Here is a 25257-nt window from a genome sequence, read left to right as displayed (position 1 = left end):
GGGAGGAAACTTCTTCCACCTCAACATGTCTCTGCTTGTTTCCGTGAGGAAGTTTGAACTGTGATGGTTTGATTGATTCAGAGGATTAATATTAACTTTCGCTGAAGCCACTGGGGCAAAAATGACCAGAGGAGCAGTTTTGGGTGGTGTGCATACTGTTAAGTGAATCATAGTTCAATGGCAGTTCCTTAATACGGCCCCATATCTCGAACGACATATGCGCTTATATTACCATTCGTTTTAAATTTAAAATGTCACGAGCAGTTTCCTGAGAACGGTGTCATTCAAAGACCAACCAGACCTTTATTACAACACGCCTTAATTGGTTGTAGCCGGAGCGTAGCCTTACGTTCTCCTTATGCGCAGAGGCAATTCATAGCTTAATTCATCATAATTTTTTATTTGCGTTGAGTATTAGGTAGTTCGATAGTATGTACAAAATTTAAAAGCGCTCGCCTCTAAAGTGAGTTTTACCCGCAGTCTCCTCCATCACTGGTGGAAATAAAGAAGGTACTACTATTATTAAAACCGGGATACCCTAATAGGATGCTATACGAAATGCTCTCCCGAGATATTTGCTTTGTAATCAAAGCAGCTGTGACCTACATGGTTATCCGGAGTAGATGTAAGGTTGAAATTCATTGCAGCAGAAGCACAGCACATTTTAAGGCGTCTTATAAAGGGGGCGGACACACACTTGTACAGGCCAGGACCTCTGGCGGCTGAAGATGAACCTCTTTTAAACCGCTTCTGTTTTTTAAGGTAGGCAGTGCGCACGCTCGCCCTTGCTACTGTCGTAGCTTGAGGCACCACCTCTAAAAACCGCTTTGCTTAGCTCGAGCACGTGATGGCTGAAGGGCAGCGGTGATGGCTGAGTGCTCTAAGGCATCTGGAAAAGAAACTTGTCTGTTAGCGGTGATGGTATATGATGGTAAAGTTTGTAACCGGTTCTAACGAGGTGTAACCGGTTCACCATGTTTGTGTGAAGTTTGACCTTGAAGGTGACCTTGGCAAAACCTAGCACAGCAACATTCCATGCAGAAGTAAAGTAAATATTGTCATGAATGGGTTCCGAAGCCGCGGCAGCTCGAACAGATCAGCTTCGCTGTCCAGTGCATGATGGTTCTATGCAGCCGATCATGCCTCGAGCTAAACTGCTACAGTCTCGCGCTGTGCATGCACATCGTCGTTTTTATTAACTTTCATCTACGGCACGAACAGATCAGATCAGCTTAACGTCAATCACAGCTTAACCTGCGTCAAATACCGTCGTCAGACGGGCCGACGACCCAGCAAAGCCGAACCACAAGGAAACCGGCTAAAACTCTTGCTTGCGCTCGTCTACTCGGTTTAGCTGGATTAAAACCCTCCTACATTTTTGTTTTCTGTTGGGTACAATTCTGATGGAAATTTCGAAATATTATAGGTAAGATTCGCTTCATGCCCGCTTCCATATTCGGCTTTAGGTTCGCCGCGACTTGTAGAAATGTTCGCCTACTTTGCCGAGAATGGGAGCTTCAAAGCATTTTATAGTTAGTACTCAGGATGGTGGCTGCGAAAAAATCAGAACACATACCTGGTCTGCGCTGACGCGTGAGTCTGTGTTTGAGAGTAATACGCAGGCGCCTTTGTAAAAGCCATTTTGTTGTGCAGAAATCCGTGCCTAGCAGCAGTCAAATTAAAATGAGTCCTACAAACAGCATCGAAGTTTTTTTAACTTGTGAAAAAATGCCTTAATGCCTGTAAGCGGAAGAATCCTTCGAAAACACAGATTTTCTGACAACTTTTGCAAAACTGGGTCTCTCCCCTGCAGCAATTTATCCCAGCCGCGAATTCTCATTTGGACATGGTACTTTATATCGCGAATTCGAGCATCATGAGACAATCGGTGCTTACTGAAAGCAACATGTTTTGATGCCTTGCCCGAAATATTACGCGAAACATCTCCAGGCTTTTTCATTTTTGTAAGGGTGTGCACAGACGGAACGGTGTGCACACCGTTCTGTCTCAGAAATCTGGCGTGTCACAATTTGTGACAAGACACAGAGCTTGTCTCGTTGTTCTCAAGCTGTTTTAATCTCATCCATGTTTGCGACCTCTGATTTTACTGTCGAGAAATGTGTGTTCCCTTAGGCTGAATCTGAAATTGTGATAAGAGGCAGTAAATAAGATATTGTCTTGGTTTGGCTGATTACTGTGGTTTTTGCTTATTGCACATGCAGTCGAAAGTAGAGAGGCACCTACGAGAGAAACAAATGGCTTATACTTTTGATGTGTTCTTCTCTTTGCAGATGGCAGCGGCAGTGATAACGTACACAGTAATTCTTGTGCAGACGCATCAAAGCCTGAACAGGTCATGGAACGAAACATCGGCTCTTCATCAGAGCTTTACTTGATTGCAGAAATGGAGAAAGCGAATAAAGACTCCATCACCCAGTCATGATCTCAGCTTCAGTTAAGAAGGAAAGAGATAAATCCTTTTGTTTTTACTGCTCGGATGATAACAATCTGCTGCTCCCGTGAGAATGATGAGCAAGCAGTGCCTTCACAAGAACACCTGATAAGACTTGATGCGATTCTAAACTAGTTGGAACAACCTCGTCTTCTGGCACCAAACGAGCTGAGAGGATGAAGTCCTGAAAGTGCAATTACTGCAATCAGGGAACGGCAGAATGTCTCTTTATATGGCAAAATGTTAGAAAATGTGGACAAATACTTGAGGAGGGCAAGAAGTACGCAGAGCATGGTCGGTTTTCGCGTATGATTTCCCGTTTAAGCGCTAGCGTTCACAAATCGTTTTCGTTGTTGAAGAGTTTTATTTCAACTGCAGTGTAATTTTCCGCATACAACCGCAATAATTGGACGTGCACAACACGCCACAAATTATCAAAGCGTCCAAGGTGTGTTCTTGCAAGAAGTGAAAGCGTGGTATAATAGCACCAAGCTGGTAGTTTCTTCCGCTTCTTCTGTATGGTTCTTTGCGCCATCTAACGACGGAAGTCAGCACTGCTGAAGCAAGAATAGTCCATTTAAGAACTTTGTCCGATCTGAAGCCTCATGAGGCCTCCACGCAGAGCCTACTGATTGCTTAGCTTGTGCACATATTACCGGCTACTATTCTTCCTTCACCGCAGTCTTCGCTGAATTCCATTATAATTAATGGAAAAGCTTGGAAGCTACAGCAGTGCTTGTTCTTTGCAAAACTCAATGAGAGAATTGGCATTAAGCATTTGTTGAACATGCCTCGGTCAATAAAGCATAAATGTATTCAATTTTCTTCGGGTAGAGCTACTTACACCGTGTGCCAATCAATCAGGCACCCTTTATTAGGAATTTCTTCCTATTCTGCAATACAATAGCACGTCCTAGAGCAGCGAACTCAGCCCAGCCTGCCTCTTAACGTTAGACAGGCTCAAGTATGAAGCCACGTGTTTATTTCGATAAATATTTGAGAGCGTGACACCAGACAGAGTATCTGGAAGGAGACCAGCGCAGTTGAAGATAATGGCCATAAAATCAAGTCGCTCACATTGTGTTTCCTGCGGGCTCATGTGCTAAGCGGCTGTGGCAGCAAAGCTACCCTTGCAGTTTTCAGAGGACCCTGGCCTCCCGGAGCAGTGGTAGGGAATTCTCTCAAACTTAGAAGACACAGGTGGAGCAGTTGCCGATATACTGAATGTAAGACTAATCTCGCGAGGATATCAACACCAACACCAACCACTATCGTTATGATTAACAACATTCGTCTAGTATACGGCTTAGGTGGGTTTTGCTGCGTGGTGGCTACTTGTCCACGTACCAATTTGGTATTCGTTGCAGCTATCTTAATCACACACCAGTGTTTACCATTACGCGGTCACTTTGTGATCAACGAGAATGAAACTTTCCTGTGTTTCTCCCTTGGTCAGTGAGAAATTTCCATCATTGGCAATGTAGTCTGGGTTTCTAGACCTGGATGCAGGCCTTCTCGATAAAGATGGGGACATATTAGGGCCATTGCATTCCTTTGACTGGCCATGGGCGAAAACCGTGAATGCATTTTACCGGCCATACCGGAACAAAATGCTGAAGACATTCGAAACTTGATGCGCTATTGTGTAGTCAAAACCTTTTTCTTTTATTAAAAGGTCTGACGTAATAGCTGAAATTGGAGTTCCAGTCGCGTTCGAAAATGGCTTTCAGTTCTCCTCTGACGGAGTCGTCCGAGTCCTGGTTTATAACGAGACCAACCCCAGTAGTGCTGATGAAATAGCTGGGCTCCCAGTTGGACGTGCCTGTGTGTAATAGAGAAAAATAGCATTGGAATATATGCCCTTGGTTTTACGCTGAAACTGCGTGGTGGTGTTGGAAGCCTGCTTTTGACTGCGAAGATGCAATGGGTCTAACGCAGTCTTTGCATAGAAAACGAAACGAAATTTTTGTTTTTCACTGAAACCTAGGTAACGGTGTACTCAAGTATTTATTCACGAATACTCGCAGAGGAAGGGTAAATCGTCTCTCATTGTCCATGTGTCGCTCCGGGACGTTAACCTCCACAATTTTCAATGTTAAGCCTGGCAGATGACTGGCGGAGAGCAGTGCGGAAGGCTACCTTTTGAATGATGTTTACCACCTTAAACTTACACATAAGACAACAGGCTTGACATATGACACCATGTGTTGAGGGTCAAATGAGGTAAGGAAAGTGATGGTCTCGTTATGACACATACATGAAGGACATGAAGGATGCAGTTGCCAAAATAAAAGAGCATAGAAGAATGTTTCATTCACGGCTTTGATTAATGGGAATTAATTTGTTAAATGTTTTATAGCTAATAGATAATTGATTAGAAAGCAGAAGAAAAAAGACCACATGCCGCCGTTGGGGTCCGAACCCACGACCTCTGAATTTCACTTCCGGTGCTCTACCAACTGAGCTACGGAGGAGGCTGTCCAACTTCTGCTTTCGAGGGAGGGGATTTATGTTGTGTGCAACGTAACTAACTTTGAGAGTGTTCATCAGCGCCACCCTCATTCATAGCGGTGGATGTAGCGCGTCATATATTAACGCGAATGTCACGTGGAACGTGATATTGATCTTCAAACATTCGCGTATCTCGAATGCACATCTACAGTACGTTCTCGTTATGCTCTTGCAATTTAGGTCGGATTAACTTTCGCGGTGTTCTGGTCATAGCGCGGTTCTGAACATGGGTATTTTTTGTGCACTTTAAAACTGTCTATAGCTTTCACATAGAATATTTCTGTGTGCAACAATGCAACTACTAGCTTACGCCACAATCTTTCACATTCCATTGTTCTACACTGTGCTTGCTCGCTTGTTTTTGGTCAGCTTAACAAATAAGAAGAAATATCAAACGCGACCAAGACGGGGACAGAAGAGACACAAACACAGGCTTAACTTCGAACAGTGATTGATTGTGCAAAGAATAGCGGTTTTAATGGTAAAGAATCACTGCCTGACCATCAGCGCAAAAAAAGACGAACTAGTAACAAATATCCACATACACAAGTTACCTTGACAACAGTGTCTCAGAAGATTTGCTTACTCATCATTTTCTCAAAATTGCGATCCGTTCGGCCTGAGTGATTTCAGGCGTCAACTGGTGTTTGTGCATTGTTAAAATAACACATTTTTCTAGTAGTGGTTATATTACCATTCATGGCACTGGGCTGAAATTTTTTACCGCCGATATTTTGCTAGTCACAGCTATGTTCTCGAAGCCTGTCATGCACACTGAATTATCATACACCAGCAAACCCAAGTGTCTACCCTTTTACCAAATCAGAAGCGCGAATGATACCGTATGCTGCCGTCATTCTACGGCTCGCAATACACCGCCTTTAGTTGAACAGATCAAATTCCATTCAAGTCGTTTCTTTGTTTCTTGGTGCTTTGAAATTATTTGACATTATTGCTAACAAAGTTACTGTTAAGAGAAGCGGGAGTTCCGGAACTGAACACGATCATCAACCCAAAAAAGTGGTGAAGCTCAGAAGTTGCCTTTGTAACCACTTAATGGTATACGTTCTCGACAATGTTTTTCTTTGAATTTTCTTGTTCTTTGCACTTAGGTTTTGGTGCAGTCTTCGAAAGAAGTGCACATTTTAGAGGGGAAAACCACGCGCACACTTACCAACATATGCCGCTTTGTCTGTGACCATCATTTTGGCGTGGTTCACCCTGGAGTAAGGAATTCGACGTTGCTCCTCTGTGTCCTTGGGAATCTGCATTGCTTTCTGAAAAGGAAAAATGCATGAATGACATCTTTCTGGCGTTTTAATTATCAGTTTGTCAAAGGAACCGATGTTTAAAGCGAAATGTCATTGCTATGCTCTTTTTCGCTATTGAATAAAGAACTGCTAAATGTCATCACATGGCGAGATGTGTTCAGCGATAAAGAGAAGAAAAGCCCAATGAAGAGCACGGATAATAAATCTGCTGTACTGCAACCATGTTGAGCGATTCTCTGGAGAAGAGGGTTATAGAAAGTAATGAACGTTTACGGTGTGCCGCAAACGCTGCTTTGGGTACAGTGGGTCGAGGTGCACAGTTTCTGCTGACTTACTACGGATATTAATATGCGGGCACAGACGTGAATATGTTTTAGGGTGACGTGTTAGTGGGCAGTGTGTTTAGGCCGTGTCCCCTTATTCGTTAAACCCTTAAAATGTTTTGAGGGCTGTCCCTACATAGCTAAATGTACCGTCCGAGAAACGCTTCAAAATTTATGCCGGTGTCTCGCGGTTGCGCTTTCCGTCCGGTGACGACAAAGGTAACATGAAGCTTCTACGGGGCAGTCACGTGATGACCGTGAACCACTGGCTCCACCCAGAGACAAGGAAGGTGGTGGCAGGTTCCACCATCACCTCTACCCGATTTCACCCAGCTGCGGGGGACATGACATATACGAATAACTTTCACTGTAAAATGTGCATGAAGCCTTTCGCTTTGTTTCTTCTCAATCATGCGGAGAGTATGTTCACTTGTTATACGCGTAAAATGGTAGTTTGGGCGAGTTGGTTAAGCATCTTGTAATAAAACAGCGCAAGGACACAGGACGAGAACAGAGAGAAGAAACACACGGCGCTGATGTCTCAGCGCCGTGTGTCTCTTCTCTCCGTTCTCGTCCTGTGTCCTTGCGCTGTTTTATTACAAGATGGTTATACGCGTGCCTACCATTAGTATGCGGAAGTGTATGTTCACTTGTGATACGCGCGCCTACGACTAGTGTGCGGAAGAGTATATTTCACTAGTGATACACGTGCCTACCAATCCTGGGTGGCATTTTTTCCGTCCTTGAAGCCATGGCAGCGTCTCTCTCACTACAATGTAGATGGCAAATGGCTGGGAGAGTGGAGGAGAATCAATGAAATGCCTTTCAAAAACAGCCACATATATATAAGATAGGTCCCATGCTTGATTTTGTTGTGTTAGCTATCAGCTTCAATTCACCAGAGCTAAGTCGAGCTGTTAAGACGGGCGCAGTGCATTCTCACCACTTCGATGAAGATTTTGCTTGAATTGATGGCGGCTAGCGAGTCCACCATGCTCCACATGACTGGCTTCGAGTGGTTCCACCTAGAGACAAGCAGGCGGACGTGGACGCCATTTTCAATGGCAGCGCGCCTCAACGCATTGTCAAGCACCGGCCAGAATCTGAAAGGGAAACGATGATTTAAAGCTACAATCACAGCACAGGTGGGCATGTGGCACAGCGACATTGAGGAACAAGAACTGAGGTTTCGTTCGCCCTTATGCGTTCAAAACATTAGTAAAAGAGAACAAAGCTTTCTTTCGAATGGTTTAGATAAACGTGTAGGCTTTGCAAATGCTTGAAGTAGTTTTATCGAGAAATATGGCCCCTCGTTACGTAGAGTTTGCCGAACGAATATCTTACGTTTTGTTCTTCGAATAGTAGTCGATGGGCAAGAAGTTCATGACCGCAACATATACAAACTTCTTGGCGTTATTGATGATGTCAAGAATGGCGTCGATGTCTTCCGTCCTGCCGGAGGTCGAGAAGTACGGGGGTGCACTCTGTAAAAAAAGAATTTCGTAATAATCGATCAGAAACACCTTTTCTATTCAAATAATAATTAACGAACAAAGCGGTGGGCGTAGAGAGTTAAACTGTGTAGCAAACAACGACGCAAAGCAAGTTTCGTTTGATCAAAGAATCGCTGTTGAATGTGAGCACGCAGGAGGAATGGTTGTGTGTTCGAAAAAGTTTGCCATGCTTAGGGGATGAAGACAGAGTGGTTCCGTAAGACGTTTACGATTTGGTAAACATGTTCACAAATGTGTGTGCAGCATATTTTGCTGCACAGCAGAACTTTAGAACCCTTCATGAAGAGCGCGGTGAGAGTTTATGAGATTGTTTTTTAATTCAAAAGCTTTAAAAGGCAAAATATTGTCTAACTGATACCGAACTTGCGCTATCCGGAGCCTGCTGCATACTCCTGATCATTCCAGAATTTTAAGTTTTTTTCATACTGGCGGTCATCTGTCATCTTCCAGCATGACTGTGTCGACCTCTTAAGGTCACGGAGGAAAAAAATACTCAAGGATGAAGAAAAGAAGAAAAAATTTTAAAGGTCCGGAAAGAAGGAAACCAGGAGAGTGCGTATTCACATTAGATTTGGTGCTGAGCTAAATTTCTTTAAAATACTAATGTCTTTCTCACAGTTTAAGTGAGCTTGGGCAGAAAGAGAGAGAAAAAATGGGAGTGAGAATTTATTTTAATTTTTTTATCGCCAGCGACAGTACATTCTTTCCCTTTTCCTCTTTCTATGCGCTTGTTTGTCTGATTGCGTGTGCTCTAGCCAGCACTAAAAATTAAAAGTGAAGAGCAGTGTTGAAATCACGAGTATCGTCAAGAAGGAAAAAAAATAGCTCGAGCTTGGCTGCCAAATATGTACATGGAACTGCAACAGTTATCTGGTAAGCTGTTCTTTGGAGCACACCCCCAGACAGCCGTCGATAATTTGCTCTCTGCGGTCTCTGTAGCCATGCCGAGATAAGATAAAGTAAGCAAAAAGATTGTGAACAAAAGGAATCAAAGCGTACTGAGGATTGCAATGTAATGGGGAAGCCCGGCAACTTATGCCTGTCATTATCTATAGCATACTTGCAGCTTACTTATCTCTGTACGGCAGCGGTTGACGTCAGTATCTGATAAGATGAAGGAGTCGCGTCGGACGATGCTTAAGCGAGCAGCCTAAAGGAAGATGGCCCTGCCGTGTGAATGCGAGCATTATTGTTCATTTGGGTGCATGGCGTCATATTCGCTGACATTCATCTAGCCTATGCGCATGTGATAAGAAGATAAGACAAGAGCTTAGGTTTGTACATTAGATTGCTTGAAGGAGGAACATTTCATGAATGCGGCTTGATGAAACTCTTCGGTCGTGGTCTTTAGCGGGTTCTTGAAGGGGAGCAGCGGTGGACGGTGGTTTGGATGTCACTGAATAATATGGATTTTGCTTTATAGAACTGGTACGTCGTACCCGAAGCGCAGCAGAAAAGCGGCCGTTACGACACTTCGCAGATTGCTTCCAAAGTCTAGGCTCACGTAGCTTACCGATATATAGGTGAGCGCAGGGGTCCCATTGAGATCAATAGACGCAGGATTAGAGCTGTTAATTGATGTGCTGATATTAGCAGGCCATGTGTCTGGAAGCTTGGCGGTGTCGTCCGACATCATCCAATAGACTTCAAATATTTTCTCCAGGTCTGTAGCCATTCGACTGCAGTTGGTTATCAACACGCCGACTTCCTTCACCTAATGAGAATGCAACAAAGAAATAGCGGCGTTATTTTATGAGAGGCCAAAGAAAAACAGGGTCAAATTTCAATCAATGCTCTATGAAGTTGCTCTACATGTCGAAATTTATTAGATAAAGCGATTTGGATGACTACGTAAGAACAATCACTGAGCATTCTTAATAGCATGCCAATTGTTAGAGTGCCCGTCTGTATTAGCTAAACTGCGTGGACATCAGCAAATTACCACAACTGAGCGCTTTAGTTCTGTGCTTTCCAGAAAAGGGTTGTAGCGCCGAAACAGACAACACACAGGAAGCTATAGAAGAGACAGGCGCTTTCTGTGTGTTGTTCTGTGTCTAGCTTTCTTTGTGTTGTCTGGTTCGGCGCTACAACCCTTTTCTGGAAACATGCACCTTCTAGCCCCCCAACAAGTATTACTAGTTCTGTGCATTACTTGAATGATACTCTGCCGTCTACGCAAAGTGGCATTTCCTTTAAGTAATTCGAAAATGAAATTTGGAACCTTGCGGAGGCAGAACTGTGATTTTAAAGAAATGGCAATTTCAGAGGACTCGGGATTAAGTACTTGCTGGGAACTGGAATTTTATTTGCAAGCAGTGCCGTTCAAAGGGTATGATATTAAATTTATTTGCATCTAACATGCATCTGTCCTAATGGACTGGTGGAAAGATGCGAGAGGGTTGAAAAATATGGACTTAACCTACCTGCGCGAGTGCCCTCCAGTCCATATTAGCGCTTCCAATGTAGGCGTGCATTCCGTCCACGACCCAGAACTTCGTGTGCAGCACTCCCGTCTTTCCAAGCCTTGTCAAATTGAGGTTGCGTACTTCAGCTGCCTCTGTAAGCACACGTTAGAAAGGAGAATTAGCAGGAAAAGTGATGTAGAAAGAAATGAGTACGCAAAGCGAAGGAAATGATATGCGAAGGGCATAGCTACACTATTTTGAAAAGGCGTTGCAAGCTTAAGTCATCAATTGGTTTCTTTTAATCGTTATCTGTCAATACTAAACACACGTGCAATAGTCCGAGCTACAGACCGCAAAGCAGCGTTCAACACTGCCAACTCTAACCACCAATCAACGCCAGCAAATTTGACGTGGCTTGGTCGGTGGGGTTTCAGTTTAAGTTTTAGTTCATTCACTTTGGATGAGGGTTATACAATAGAGGGCGATAAAAGCGTCTGGGCTCTTAGCAAGCTACTAGTTCGGTCCCATGCTACAAGTGCACAAAATAGCGTACCCAGGCGTCAACATAAAAAAATGTGCACATTTATATATGCATAGAAGATATTACACAAAACTATCAACTAAAGCAAGCATATGCAACCAATAAAATGAAGGAAAAACAACAGAGGACATTCGTTATAAACACTGAATGATACCTAACTACAGATTCAAGAGTATTTTAAGTTATTAGATCATTCTGTACGCATCAAGTAATACACTTTTTAGCACACTACATGTCGGCAAGAGATTGAAAGATTTTTTTCATAGATCATGTCCTTTAGTAAGCGAGAGAAATTTCTTTCGTGTCCGCCGGCAGGCAACTAAGTCACGGTGTTCTGTCATGTCTGTGGTCGAGTTTCGTTGATTTAAGGCAATGGGGGGCCTTGACGGTTATTTTAGGACACTGATATTGGCCAAAAGGCACCTCCTATTTGACAACGTCCGCGTTTACAGCAAGCAACTCACGATAAAGCGTCTCTCACAGCGAAAAGCATGCGTGTGATTTTGAACATATTACTTTTCATTGCCAAAGGCGGTTCAACCAAACAACGCGATATAGCACGAGGTGTTTCTTGCCTGCACAAGTGGGACCCAAGAAAAATATTCCCGAATGATACTCAGCATCTCAGTGCCTGTTTATGGCATGCTTATGTTTGCTTGCTTTGAACCTCTTGTCGGTTATTCTCTTACCTCTTGTTTGAGAATTTTGCCGTTCTTAACGTGTTTGTCTGCGAAAACACTCGCATCATTAAAGTTTAGAATGAGAACATCACTCAGTTTTCTTGTAAGTTTCTAAAAGGGGCATTAAAACTATTCAGCGAAACTGTCTTGAAAATTTTTATTTTTTAGTAAGTGGCACGCTTTCTTTTAAATACATGTACACTGGCTATGCAATTCACGATTAATTTCCTCTCTATGTCGTCTCCTTTCTGTCTTTAGAAAACAAGAATCCCTTCGTCGGCAGTAGAAACCAGACAAGTTCCCACAGTTTCGTGTGTTTAATCACTGTCAAGAAATTGAGTATTTCTTCACAGCTGTGCGCACACAGATACAAAAAAGCGAAAAGAAGTTGCCCACTAGGAAAGCGACGCATACCGACAATCTATCTCTGCTACAAGCTTTGCAGCTATATCTACATAAGATATGAAGATATGTTCTACAAAATCGCGGCGTTATCGTCCGTGCCGACGTCGGTGTTGTTGTCAAGGGCAAGGTGGTGAGGGTATGGACTTGAGAAATCAGATATGACAAAGAAGCATTTAAGGCAGAATAGGCAGTCAGTGTGTTGGTTTTTCACAGTCAGACAGTCAGAGTACAATTTACTTTCGCTTATGCGCCTGTCAGTGCTGTCAACAAAAGGCTTAGAAAGCGCACTGTAAGCTAGTTCGTAGAAAGGAAAGAAAACATGATGATGTAGAAAAGCCGCGCGACTGCTATAAAAAAGGACCAATGGGACCACGGTTCACTGGCGAAGGAACCACTCTATTACAGCGTATATCGACGCAACGTTTTAAAGCGTGTCTTGCGTGCTATAGTTGCAGAGATTTCAAAAGTGCTCTCTAAACTGACCAGGTTAAACACTAAATTTAGGAGTAAATAGCAGTCAGTCGAAAAAATACTTACGTTCTTCGGCAAGGTTCTTCGAGTCGAGGCTTGGAAACCTGTCGCTTGGTACATTCTGTGTGATCTTTATATCAATGGACCTGTTACGGCCGGCGTACAGCAGGTCTTGGTATATTTGTTCGCCCTGATTTTGGAAGAAACGAAAGAGATGTGTACCTTTAGAGTTATATCGATGTCGCCTCAGAATCCCTAATCTAGATTTTTATTACGGTATGTGTAAAGTTAGCCTATTTGAAGCCCAGGATGTACCCTAATCCGCTCTACGACACCCGGCTCTTCACAGCTCGAATAATTTGAAATTGGCTTACAGTAGAACCTTCGCGCACCTTACGACCATTACACCACCATGATTGCAAGGCGGTGCTCACCGCTTTTATCAATTACAGCTGCGCAACAGTGTTCTAATTTCTAATTTCTAATTTTTTTCAGGAAAACAGTTATCTACACTAGAAACCTTCGCGAACACCTGGCTACATGAGCTTTCATGCTGGCTCCGGATAAACCAAATGCAATTGAACGTTCGGAAGACAAAGTACGTAATGTTTAAGCCGCGAAATAAACCTGAAGATTTTAATATCCAGGTCAAGTACCAAGACTCAGCCCTTGAACGCGTTTCCATTTATAAGTTCTTAGGTGTCTTATTTGAGGAAAACTTAAGCTGGACTTCTCATATAAATAAGGTTCACACAAATATCTCTAGATCTCTAGGCATTTTGTATAAAGTGAGATATTTGGTTCCCAGCTCTATTAAACGTCAGTTGTATTTTGCTTTAGTACAGTCTCATTTGCATTACTGTCTGTTAATCTGGGGCACCACTACCAAGACAAACTTGCACAGGCTTGAGATATTGCAAAAACGAGCTCTGCGTTGCATAGAAGATGTAGGTCCGCTAGAACATACATACCCATTATTCTTAAAACATAATTTACTCAAGATAAACGAACTATTTCAACTAAAGCTTGCATATCATATTTATCATGAAGTCACCCGTGACCCAGTTTCCTTTTATGCTTTATACTTCCCTAACAATAAACCTTATGATTTCAGGTATAGTCATTTTCAAATGCCTCTGATGAGAACGAATTATGGTATGCAGCACATTGATTACTTAATTCCTGATTTACTTAATAAACACCCACGTATTATGGAACTTCTGCAGCAGCCTCGTTCCCCCCGTAACTTCAAGAACAATGTTAAAATGTACCTTCTGTCCCTATCGCCTCCATAAAATGTCCAGTTTCTAGTTTTTTTTTGTTTTTTTTTGTTTTTTTTTTACTCGCTGGGTGTATTGTCCAGGTTCGCTATTTTTGGTTTTGTTGTCCTAAAGACGTAGGAGGCATGCAATGCGGTTTTCATTGTTTTTGGTTTGCGTGCTATTTCTGCCCTTGCCTGTATGTTAATTCTATGCATCTCATTGTTTGCTATTTCAATTTTTTTGTTTTGTCCTAGCTACATTTCAGCTATGCGTTGTTTTTTCCTTTATTTTTTATTGCATCTGTGTTAATTATGTGTAAGTCATTGATCGTTACATATATTCATGTAGTACGTATGCGATGTTGTTACTTTTCTTGTTTTTGCTTTGTGTACTTTACTGTGTAATTTTCCACCCCCCTGAGCAATGTAACGGGTGACGGGGCCACGTCAGGCAAAAAATGAATTGCCTTTTGTCCCGTCACCTCTGACAAATCGATGTCGAAATAAACTTCACTTCACTTCACTTCAACTGCCTTTTATCTTTCAGCCTTCGCGACCCATAGTAGCATCCACCGTGCCATTTATAGCAGCTTCGAGAAACGCAGCTACTGCGCACCTTTCTTGTTCCAAATGATCGCGCATCCTCGAGGGCATTGATAAATTGAAGATAAAAAGGACTTCCCAGCAGCAATCAACAATACAATGTATTTCGACTAGCGGCACCAAGATTGAGGCGATGAGATGCCTTCGTTATCAATTCAGCCTTGCATTAACAGTGAATTAAAGTAAGGAATGCATGATGGCTCACCAGCTGCGCTGACGGATAAACCGAGAGGTTAGCTGATAGCGTCCAGTAGAATGACGCAATCGTTATATTTGACGTTGATACGCTTATTAATTGTCTCCACGCATCGTACGTTGACATATGCTTGGGGCTTCCCGGAGGAAAGGCCAGGCCCTCGGGTATCGTCTCTACAATCGTGTACCTGAAGAAAGAAAAATTGCTCATTAAGCATACATTTAGGTTGGAATTACTGAGATGCTCTAATCGGCAATGGACATTTGAAAAGCCGTTCAGAAACAGCTGGCATCATAGACAACAGTGTGTATCTGATTTGGACTGCCTCTGCGCATGTTTTTTTGCTCTGAACAGAAGCAATTTTAAGGCACTACGTTTTAACACCACTCTCAGCTTAAGCGCTCATGTAAGTATGCGATGTAGCCTATGCAGTCTAAAGTGAGTTTAATAGAGATTGTATGGACTGAACGTTTGTTGTTGATTTTGAATCTGCTATTGTACGAGGTGCGATGCATAGGAGTAAAATTTGAACAGTCTGCAAACTTGAAAATGTCAAGAACACAGTAAACAAGCTGGCATCTCCCTAGAAGGATTTTTAAGAAAGAGGTTATATTTGAATGCATATTCATACATGCCAGGCAGCGAGAAGAAGCTCTCTGAGGCGAAGGTTACTAGTCTGCAAAATTTGATCCCCATGGAAATAAAAAACTAGTGTAATGGTATCTGAAAAAGCTCACTGATACTTCGTGACAGCATTCAGTCATCGCAGTCGGGTACGATATCACAGTCTTAAGTTTTGTTGCAGGTCTTTCTTAAGTAACGAGATGCTAGGCTCGTAGTACGCAAGTTATTATAATGAGACATATCGTAGGGCTCATTGGTGGGTAATAGTTAGCCATTTTTACAAGTACTGCTAACGCAAATTGCCCGCAACACTTCTTTAGTGAAAATTAATAAAAATGAGGAACCTACTTTAGTATCACAGATGCACAAAAAAAAGGCCGGAAACTGAAGTAGTTTAAAAATAGGGATCCAGACAGGAGGACAGAAACAGTCGGAGGCAAGCAATGGCTCACGTCGAGATGTGAAAGCAGGTGTTTCGTAAAACTGGTACAAACCTGCAGATACCCTAGTTGTGGGAAGTAATGTACCCAGCAATTCCGGAAAAAAAGCATTTTAGAGGAGGAAACTGTTTCTGGACGGTATTGTTTCATACAATGAAAGATTCCACTGCAACAATCAATATATCCGCAGATCTTTCAACAACAGTCTTGAATTTTTTTTATATTAATGTTTTTGCTACCATCAAAAGCATTCTCCACTGGTTTTATATAGCAGTTTTAACTGTTCCGATGTGATCGATGGAAACACTTTAAAATAAATAATTTGCTACATATCACACCAATGGACCGTTACCGTGAATATTTCCATAAGAGTATATTACAATTTTCTAATTTTCAATCTTTTTTTCAGAATATTGGGCATGCATGGCTTTGTAGCATCATAAGCATTCTATCAATTTCCATATCCAAACTTAGCTGAAACCTCCAAACTCATGCCCACCGTCATTTCCCTGTAAACGTTCCCTTGACCAGCTGTTTAGCCTATGGCCGCAAGCTGAAGGCTTTAATAGGAGGAAAACAGGAATCCGCGCACACGTGCAGAGCGAGATTACCCAGCATTGCAGACGTCACTCACCTGCACGAATCGGCTGCATTTCGCCCGCCATCGGTGTTCACCGGGGCCGTTTTTTCAGCATTTGAGAGGACCTGGCAGGACAAGGCGCACGCAGCGAAAAGTACGACCCTGTACACGCCGAAAACAAGTAGCTGCTTGGAGGACATCGTGTTTAGTTGTCGCTTTCGCGGAGCTAGTCAGTCGGTGAACACGCGTCGTCCTCCACGTGGAGGTCGCTTTTTGCCCCCTTACTCCCTTTCTCTCTTACAGCGCGATTGTGGCAACACATACCACCGCCCACATTATTCAGCCAGTAGCAACGAAGCTACAGGGGGCGTGTCATGTCGCAACGTACTTGGGTGAGGGCGAGAACAGCGACGCTTCACATTCAAGTTGCTACCCGGGCAACTCGTTTGTAGACTCAGGTGCGGTGTGAACGAAGGGAAGGGGGGGCGAGGTCTGAAAACGAAGGGAGATATTGTTAAGCAGAAACCTAGTGTAGGAAAAACCAGCCGGAAGAATGGGCGCTTAAAGACTAGACAACAAGCAGGAATGTTGTTTGCTGGTATAGGTTTCAGGTGTGAGGAAATAAAATACATCTTTTGTTGTCTCCTTGCAGTCTTGCAGACCTTGCTTGCAAGGCACATTCTTCTTGGTGCACGGGAGCGTTTTTAGAATGTTTGGAACGCGATGTGTGTGTCAGATTTTTACACGCGTATTACGTTTTGAAGGAATAATATCTGCTCATTCAGTTGATACGACTTTGTTCGTCTCTGTACATCTTACTAATTTCGGTGAATTGATTGAAAGAACACCTGAAATTTTTTTTGTAAAATCTGTAACGGGGCTATAGAAGGCGCCGTTGTTGACAGCAAATAATCTTATTTAACTGGTACATTTTTGAACATTTGTCGCAAATTCAGTAAACAAGTGGTTTCGCATTCTACAGCTCCTCATTTGTGGCGGAGGTTGTATAGTTTGTTTACTTGTTAACGAGGTGACATATGTCGTGTTGAAGAGTGACCGGCCTTACCGTTGAGAAGCGTGGAACTACATCACAATGCCCAATCCGGATATAAAGGCTGCTGTGCTGTGCCCGTATTTAACTCATTCCCTACCGCGGAAACACAACCAATCTGATAATGGTGCGTACAAAGTATTTATTCACCCGTAAATTTATTCATTTTCGTTTATTGCAACATACAAATGTAGACGATAGGATATGTGTTGCTTACGAAGAAAAATAAATCTGATTCGCAAAATTTTATACTCGCTCAAGAACCATAGACATTAAATATATTCAGTAGGGAGATGGGAGCATAAAAATCTAGAATTTATGCTTTATGCGCTACTATCTCAGAAAACCTTTTTAAATGTTACAGATCTATTTATGCTCCGCTCAGTAAAAAAGATGGTAGGGTTTTAAAGTAGTAAAACCGACTATGACGTGCGAAAGCTTTTGCGCACAGATACAAATTGATGGAGACAATGACGTACAATGCAAGTATGTTTTTGCAGGCTAGTTGGTGCCTAAGCATTGTGGGTTTTTTGCGCAAAAGACACGACACAAAGAAATGAGGTAGACAGGACAAGCGCTTGTCCTGTCTACCTCGTTTCTTTGTGTCGTGTCTTTTGCGCAAAAAACCCACAACGTACAACGCACAGCGCGAGAGTGTATTTCTGTTTAACACGTGGCGTGATCGGCTGCCGCAATAGCATAGTTCTTTCGTGCAGTGGCCAGGAAAACTGCTCTGTCGTGCCAACGCGGGTTCGAAACCCAGTCGCGGCAATACTTATTTTATTTGTGCAGGTTGACCAAGTTCAACCGGATCATGCAAGCCACAAGATTATAGATTGGGTTGGACCGTGTTAAGCAGTGCTTTCGAACTAAGATAAACGACAACCTGGCGCGAAGCGCTTTCGTCTATACTCCGCAGCGAAGTGCCAAGGTCAACTTTGGGCCTCTCGGTGAAAACTCGATCCGCTGCACTGAGGGTGGCACAAAAGAGTCCAAACATGCCTGGTATCTTCAGGTGGGCTCGGAAAGCAGTGGATCTTCGTGACAACGACGAAAACGAAAGTTCCAGATGGGCACATATTGGTAGTGCTCTCCGCAAACTTTACTTGGAGATCCCCCTCGCTCTACTAGGGCTTCATCAATCTATTCTGATTCTCCTCTCCTTCGGAGTAAGCGCCAAGGGATATGCTCTGAAACCAGTGTGCGATTATATTCACTACTATGTAGTTACATCAGCGAGATTCCTCCGCTAGAGTGAGAATTCGCTGTTTTTCGTTTCATGGTTTCTTATCATTTATTTGTACAAATTTTAGTCTAAGACACAAAATTATCCAAATACTCCATCCCTTGTACATGAGTGATTTTGTATCCCCAATGCAGCCTGGCCAATTCCCCGCCGTGAGTATGTGCCATTAAGCCTGAGGAGATCATCATCATCATCATAATCAACCGGTATGTCGGAGAACTCATGTCGGCCCGAAAGAAAGTCAGACGAATGAACGAATGAATGGGAACGTTTCGTAAAAAGCTGTCACTTGCGTCTACAAAGTCGAGTCTCAACGCTGCAGGATCGCGGGCACACTGCTGTTTCTGAGTAGCGCCAGGGCCAGACGAGAGCGCCACCTGGGACGCCATGGTCGCTTTAATCGCTTCGCGTTGAAAGGCGTTGCTACGGGTTTTACGATATTTCCTCCTACGGCTGGCGAAAAAGATGAAGTTTGAATAGGAAGTACAGTTCTTTTCTAACATACTGCATGTTGTTACTTGTCCAGAAGCAGCCCGGATCATAGAGAATGGGCAATTTCGTACCATCGTTCAAAGTAAACGACTTAGGTAGGAATGGCAATGAAAGGTCAAAATGGTTCAAATTCCACGGTGTGAATATACAAAGCCAGGACTGCTCTTTTTCAGTAGAGCCCAATATGCGCTTTTAATCTTGTCGCTAAGCAAATAATATCTCCGCATTTGAGCTAGAAATGGACAGCTGAAGAATTACGTCTTATCATACAGTACGCTGCCGAGTTGGGCTGCTAGACAATGCATTCAGTCTATCCCGCCAAGTCTTGAGTACCGTTCTTGATAAGAACAGCCCTGATCACGGCGTGCGTGGGTCATGACTTTACACGTGACATGTCACTGAACGGCACACCCCCAAAGCAAGATAAGGCCTTCTAGGAAGTTACTCTTGACACAGGTACAAACGTCGCTGACCCGGCGCCGATAAAAGTGTCTTTTTTTCCGAATGTAACGGCGAGAACTATAAAACTAATGGGTTAGGCACAGTCTACATATTTAGGTTATAAAGTGCTTCTGAGGGGATAAGGTTGTCTTATCTGCGCCTGATAGGTACTGTAGACACAAAATCCCTGACCCGGATGTTTCCGAAAACAGTTAAGGTCAGCGATAAAGAAAAATCGGGTTAATTCTTATGGTTTCCACCAATAAGGGTGTTAGGTAATGTAGACACAAAAGCCCTGACCCAGATGCTTCCGAAAACGGTTAAGGTCAGCGATAAAGAAAAATTGGGTTAATTCTTATAGTTACCTCAAATAAGAGTGTTCTGGCAGCAAAAAAAAAAGACGCTAAGTTGAAACAACACTGAGAAAATCTGCACGAAATTTTGGTTGTATGTAAAAGGTATTCTATGGATTCTTGTGGATAGGTCGGAGTTTATTCAGCAAAAAGCCGGATTTATTGAAAAAAAAACGTGGTTTAAAAATAACAAATGTTCCTGCCACGGAATTCAAACTCATCATGTGATTAGCAAAAATGACTCTTTGGTCGCGAATGAAGGTGGAACCCAGCCGCACTGACTTGCTTTCACAAAAGTATATGTCATCGTAGTTTCCCTTAGAGAAGCCGGTGCAGGCGGTACCAATGTTTCATTCTTTGCGCTTTTTATGCGATGAAACGGTACCGTTTTCTGAGAAAATAACCTTTCTGCCATTAAAACGTGGCAATCTGCTAATATAAGCAAACTTAAATCCATCCTCAGTGTTCATATATAGAGCACTCAGTTGTACATTGCTCTGCAATGGCATCGCATTTATCACGGAAGAAACCGCCGCGGTGGCTCAGTGGTTTTGGTGCTTGGCTGCTGACCCGAAAGACGCGGGTTCGATCCTGGCCACGGTGGTTGAATTTCTTTGCAGGAGAAATTCTAGAGGCCCGTCTACTGTGCGATGTCAGTGCACGTTAAAGAACCCCAGGTGGTCGAAATTTCCGGAGCCCTCCACTACGGCGTCTCTCAAAGCTTTAGTCGCTTTGGGACGTTAAACCCCATAAACCTAAACCAAACCATTTATCAGGGAAGGTCCACATTCCTAAATGAAGAAATGATCGCAGCCAAAAAATAAAGGTTACAAATTCTACAATGGCTTTGATCTCATGCAAATTCTGCAACGTATTTTTAACGCCCGATGTTACGATAGTAAAGAAGAGCTTATTATCAAGCCAGTCTGTGAAAAGCAGCAAAACAGGATGCAGAAGTATTATGTTGGTGACATTTTTATCACAACTTTTTTGAATGGCTGCAACATTCAAAATTAGCCTTCAACTGCACGAATGTTCGTATATCGACAAACGATTGTCTACTTCGGGGAGGGAGACCTTCAATGGAGTGGCGACGAGGTCGATGGTGTTGGGTATCTTTCGCTGAGGCGCCGCCGCAGGACATTGTGGCGAGCACAAGTGGAGGCAATGTTTTTGGGCAATAGCGCTTGATCCACGAATACAGTTGCCGAGAGTGCATGCCGATGTTGCATAGCGATAGAATCGTGCTGGGTAATAAGGAAACTTTGGCTCTAGAGCAAAATTATTCATAAAGCGAGTCGTATGTAGTAAATGAATCTTGAAAGACAAACAAATTCAGAAGTAAACTTTGTAACTAAGGTCTGGGACTGTGATTAGTGGTGGTCATTGAAGTAGAAAGAAATATTGGGAGCTCCAAGAGCCTTATTAAGGTTGTTATTATTTTTTATATAATGCAGTGCAGTTCGTAGCACCTAGTTGGCATGCCTCTTGGTGAGACGCGTATTGCGTCTCATTGTGTGATGGCGTTTCTTTTTCTACGATTGTTAACGTCCCATGAACGGTTAGCACAAACTTGTACATAATCGGTTGACAGCTGTTCAATACGACTTCCAACCTAGCAAAAGCTGCAGAGTATGTTTTCTTCTCATCAGTTCATGCAGTACGGCACCTAATAAGGCGCGCTGACTAGGCACCTTGCATAACATCAAAGAGCGAAAAAATTCCTATTTATTTATTTATTTATTTATTTATTTACTTAGGCATTTGCGCTTGCAGAGTGCCTTTTGCAGCGGTCCCGTGGTATTAACGAGGCGTAAAGACATTGGAAAACTTCGGCCCGCAGAAAAACTGCCATTCGAGTCGAGCATAATAACAGGGGAAGGGGGGGGGGGAGAGTAATAATGGAACACTGCTGCATATTGTTGAAATACGCAGACTGGCTGACAAGAGAGATGTGTAAGTCGTGTCACATAAAGAAAGAAGCAAGATGGTGCGTCAGCAAGCCTTTTGTTTCACAACAGGACATTGATGTCGGGTACCTGGATCCGGCGCAGCAACACGTGCGTTTTGTTTTTGCTCGCTCGTTTCCAACGATTTCTATATATTGCACGTTTTCTGTGAGCGAACTTCAGGTGTGAGTCAGACCTCGTCCTGAACACCTCTCCCTTACTTGCACCTCTTTCGAGCTGTTTCTTAACGTTGTGTCTCCAACTCGCCCGTATAGCTGTTATTGAAGCAATATTACTGTTCTTCAATGTTCCACGAGGTTATTCGCCACATAATACAAATTTTTGATCAGAACTTCCACGTGCACACATGCAAGATTTACAAGAAAAGAGGTGAATCGACATGTTGATGACGAATTAGAAAGCGTTCGGGGATTTCTTGAATTTAGCTCATAGGTGGTCGCTTTTTGCAACATTTCTTCACAAACTAAAGTTTCAAGTTTATGGGTTTATGCTGATACGAATTCTTGGCGTGCTGTTAAGTTTACAAGCAGCGCGAGAACAGCTCCATCGTTTTATCTTAGCAGAACACGCATAGTTTACTTTTTAGGTTAAATAAGCTGAGCGAAGTATGAACGGTAAAATCTTTTAACTTTACGAAAGCTATAGAAAAGCTTTCCGTCTTCCTCATCTTATATTTTTCTATGAACAAAGCTGTTTGTGGACTGCAGCTACTGGAATACTTGGTTCAGTTCACTTGGACTGAATCTAACAATACTAAAATGGGTCGTCCAACGACACTACGCAGCCATTGCGTGATATAGTAAGGCTGAGGTTAAATCAGTTTCCAAAGCTCCTTGATGAGGATCAATGGGCTCAGCAGATAGCTGTCTTTTATCGAACAAAAGAGTTTCAAGAGGTCTCGATGCTGAACGATATAACAAAAAAAGTACTTGTGTTTATCGACGGCTTCGAACAGGGTAGTGGTGTAAACACATCGTCGGGGTAATGGTATGGTTGGAAGCTTTGAATTTAAGAGTGGTCTTTTTTCCGAGCAGAGTAGGTGAAGGAGGGAAATAGCTTTTATTGTAATGCACATCTCTGCCTTATCAAGTGAATCGTTAGGACATGTAGCTCAAGGAAGTAGAGCATGCAATTGGGGTGGGGGGGGGGTGAAATCATAAAAGAAAAACTTACTGCGTTTATCCCAGTACCACGTCTCAGAGGCATTCGTAACTACCCTGTTCTCTCTAAAGTTTCCAGAGTAGACCCATATTTATACTAACTCTCTCTCTCTGGAACTTCGTTGAAATTAACAAAATATAGACGACAGTCCTATCGATTGCAAAATTGCGGGGTGGAACATGTGCGCTCATTGCACAGAAGCCTGCATGCAAGTCATCTAAAGGTGAACTTTGATGACTATGCTCAGGGATACTTTATTATTGTCACACAAAGGGAAAAGTTTGCCTGAGTTCTGTTGGCAAGAATCGATGAGAACCATCGAGGTCTTCACCTATACTTAACTTCAGTGTCGCTTGCTGAAAAGAGATCGCTTGAGGGGAAGAAACTTTTGCACGGATGTATTTATTATTTTTTTGCTGATACTAGCTTCTGAAAGGGTCCGGTGAAATCAAAAAGCCTGTGCTGATTATTCCTTCGTCGGTATTGGCCATGGAAGCCATTTGGAGGTCATAACTGCTAGAGCTCACAAGGAGCAGTACTCATTTTGAACAACTGTTTTTAATGTGCCATCAAGAAGTTCTAGTATAGGCAAAAAAAATCGTGGTGTGTAGGTTCAGCCTAGAAATTGTGGCATCGCAGCCTATCTTCTTCCACCACCCGAATCAGAAGCATTATGAGTCAGCATTCATTATTTAGAATATGTTACGAAAAAGAACGCTCAGGCGAGCCACTCAGCAGTGCGCTAGCATTTTTCAAATTCAACGTACTTGGAGTTTACTAACTCATCAGCGTCGACACATCGACCCCCCCTTAAGTAAGAAAGGACCACTGGGCTGCATCATTTAGCTTGCAGAGAAAGGCCACTTTATAAAAACACATCAAAACTGCCCAACCTGAAGAAAATCGCGCCATGGTTTACTGAACTGCAGTCACCTCTAGCCTGAAAAAAGAAAACATTCGACAGAAGTCTGTCTGGTTGGGAAATTTAATGTTAGGAGAAGGTAAGTGACGCCAACCAAGTAAAATACAGGAAAAAACACGACGTTTCGGGACCGGCTCGGCCCCTTCTTCACGGTGTGACTACGGGCGAGCGCAGCTTGGCTTTTTAAGCCCCTGTGTGGAGGACCTGCGGGTCAATGGCCGCAGCCCATGGACGTAGGATGAGGGGAGAGTCCCCAGGGAACGATTAACATTCTCTCGTGTTTGCTGTATGTGCCACGACTCGAGTAGAAGCCTCCTGCGTGGGTTAGCTTCCGTTTCCAATACAATGGTGCTGTCGAAGTCAATTGGGTGGTCACACCCTTCACAGTGTTCGGCCACGGCGCTGCGTTGACGATTCATGTGACGGACGTCCGCTTTGTGTTGGTTCATCCTTTCCGCGAAGTTCTTCGTTTCCCCTATGTACGACGCCGGGCAGACGGAACACGGAATTTTGTACACGACGCCCTGGGCCTTTTCTCTGGGCTGCCGGTTTTTTGGGCGGGGGAGAAGGCGACCGATAGTGCTGGTCGGTTTGTGCGTTGTCAGCACCCCTTCTTTTCCGAGAATGCGACCGAGCGTCTCGCTCACGCCTCTCACGTAGGGGATGCAAACACGTTTCCGCTTCTGGCATGCGTCTGAGGAAATAATAGACCGGATTTTGTTTTGCCTTTCTTGCTTCCTGATAATGCGCCGGATGAATGAGCTTGGGTAGCCGTTCTTTTGGAGGTCAGAAATGACTCGGTTCTTCTCCTTCCTTTTATCTTCACTTGAGGAACATATGGAGTCGGCTCTCTTCAGTAATGACGTCACGACAGATGCTTTGTGCGGGATGGGATGGTTCGAATCGAAATGTAGGTACCGTCCTGTGTGGGTTGGCTTCCTGTGCACCGAGGACTGCAGGCCTTTGTCGTGCCTTGTAAGTAGGACATCCAGAAAAGGCAGGCTGCCCTGCTGTTCATGTTCAACAGTAAATTGTATGGCCGGTTCAACTGAATTTAGATGACTCTGGAGGTTTTCTATCTCTGAGGTTTTCACCACACAAAAGCAGTCGTCTACATAACGGAGGAATAACTTTGGCTTGGGATTAAAGGAGGAGAGGGCCCGGCTTTCGACGTCTTCCATGGTTAGGTTAGCCACTGTGACTGAAATTGATGCCCCCATAGCAGTTCCGGTTGTTTGCTTGAAAAATTCTCCGTTGTAGGTGAAAAAGGTACTGCGCAGACAGAGGTCGAGAAGGCGACATACCTCATCGACGTTGAGTGGAGTTCTCTCGTGCAGCGTTTGG

At 43.4% G+C, this 25257-nt stretch overlaps 1 protein-coding gene across 1 annotated transcript; it reads right to left on the bottom strand.

Annotated features, from left to right (window-relative positions):
• Positions 1-4099: 4099 nt before the first annotated feature.
• On the bottom strand, positions 4100-16508 carry LOC149329880 (5'-3' exonuclease PLD3-like). The gene is made up of 9 exons (XM_089560618.1): positions 16332-16508; positions 14643-14820; positions 12640-12763; positions 10495-10628; positions 9585-9785; positions 7902-8041; positions 7501-7660; positions 6138-6240; positions 4100-4274 (listed from the first exon to the last, which is right to left on the bottom strand). Exons 1-9 carry the CDS (start codon positions 16475-16477, stop codon positions 4102-4104), a joined length of 1359 nt encoding a protein of 452 aa, XP_089416744.1. The 5' UTR covers positions 16478-16508; the 3' UTR covers positions 4100-4101.
• Positions 16509-25257: the final 8749 nt, after the last annotated feature.

Source organism: Amblyomma mixtum, chromosome 9, assembly GCF_055824585.1.
Source record: "Amblyomma mixtum isolate Tamu chromosome 9, ASM5582458v1, whole genome shotgun sequence".
Lineage (NCBI taxonomy): Eukaryota > Metazoa > Arthropoda > Arachnida > Ixodida > Ixodidae > Amblyomma > Amblyomma mixtum.
Note: the sequence above shows the minus strand (reverse complement) of the source record. Positions and strands in the feature narration are given on the sequence as shown.

What these genes read in the sequence shown, in the direction of transcription:
- LOC149329880 (XM_089560618.1), bottom strand. Translation starts at nt 16,477, where the DNA reads ATGTCCTCCAAGCAGCTACTTGTTTTCGGCGTGTACAGGGTCGTACTT. An exon ending in TTTATCCGTCAGCGCAGCTG is followed by an intron (nt 12,764 to 14,642) that starts GTGAGCCATCAT and finishes TTCCAAAATCAG; the next exon opens with GGCGAACAAATATACCAAGA. An exon ending in GAAGAACCTTGCCGAAGAAC is followed by an intron (nt 10,629 to 12,639) that starts GTAAGTATTTTT and finishes GTGTGCTTACAG; the next exon opens with AGGCAGCTGAAGTACGCAAC.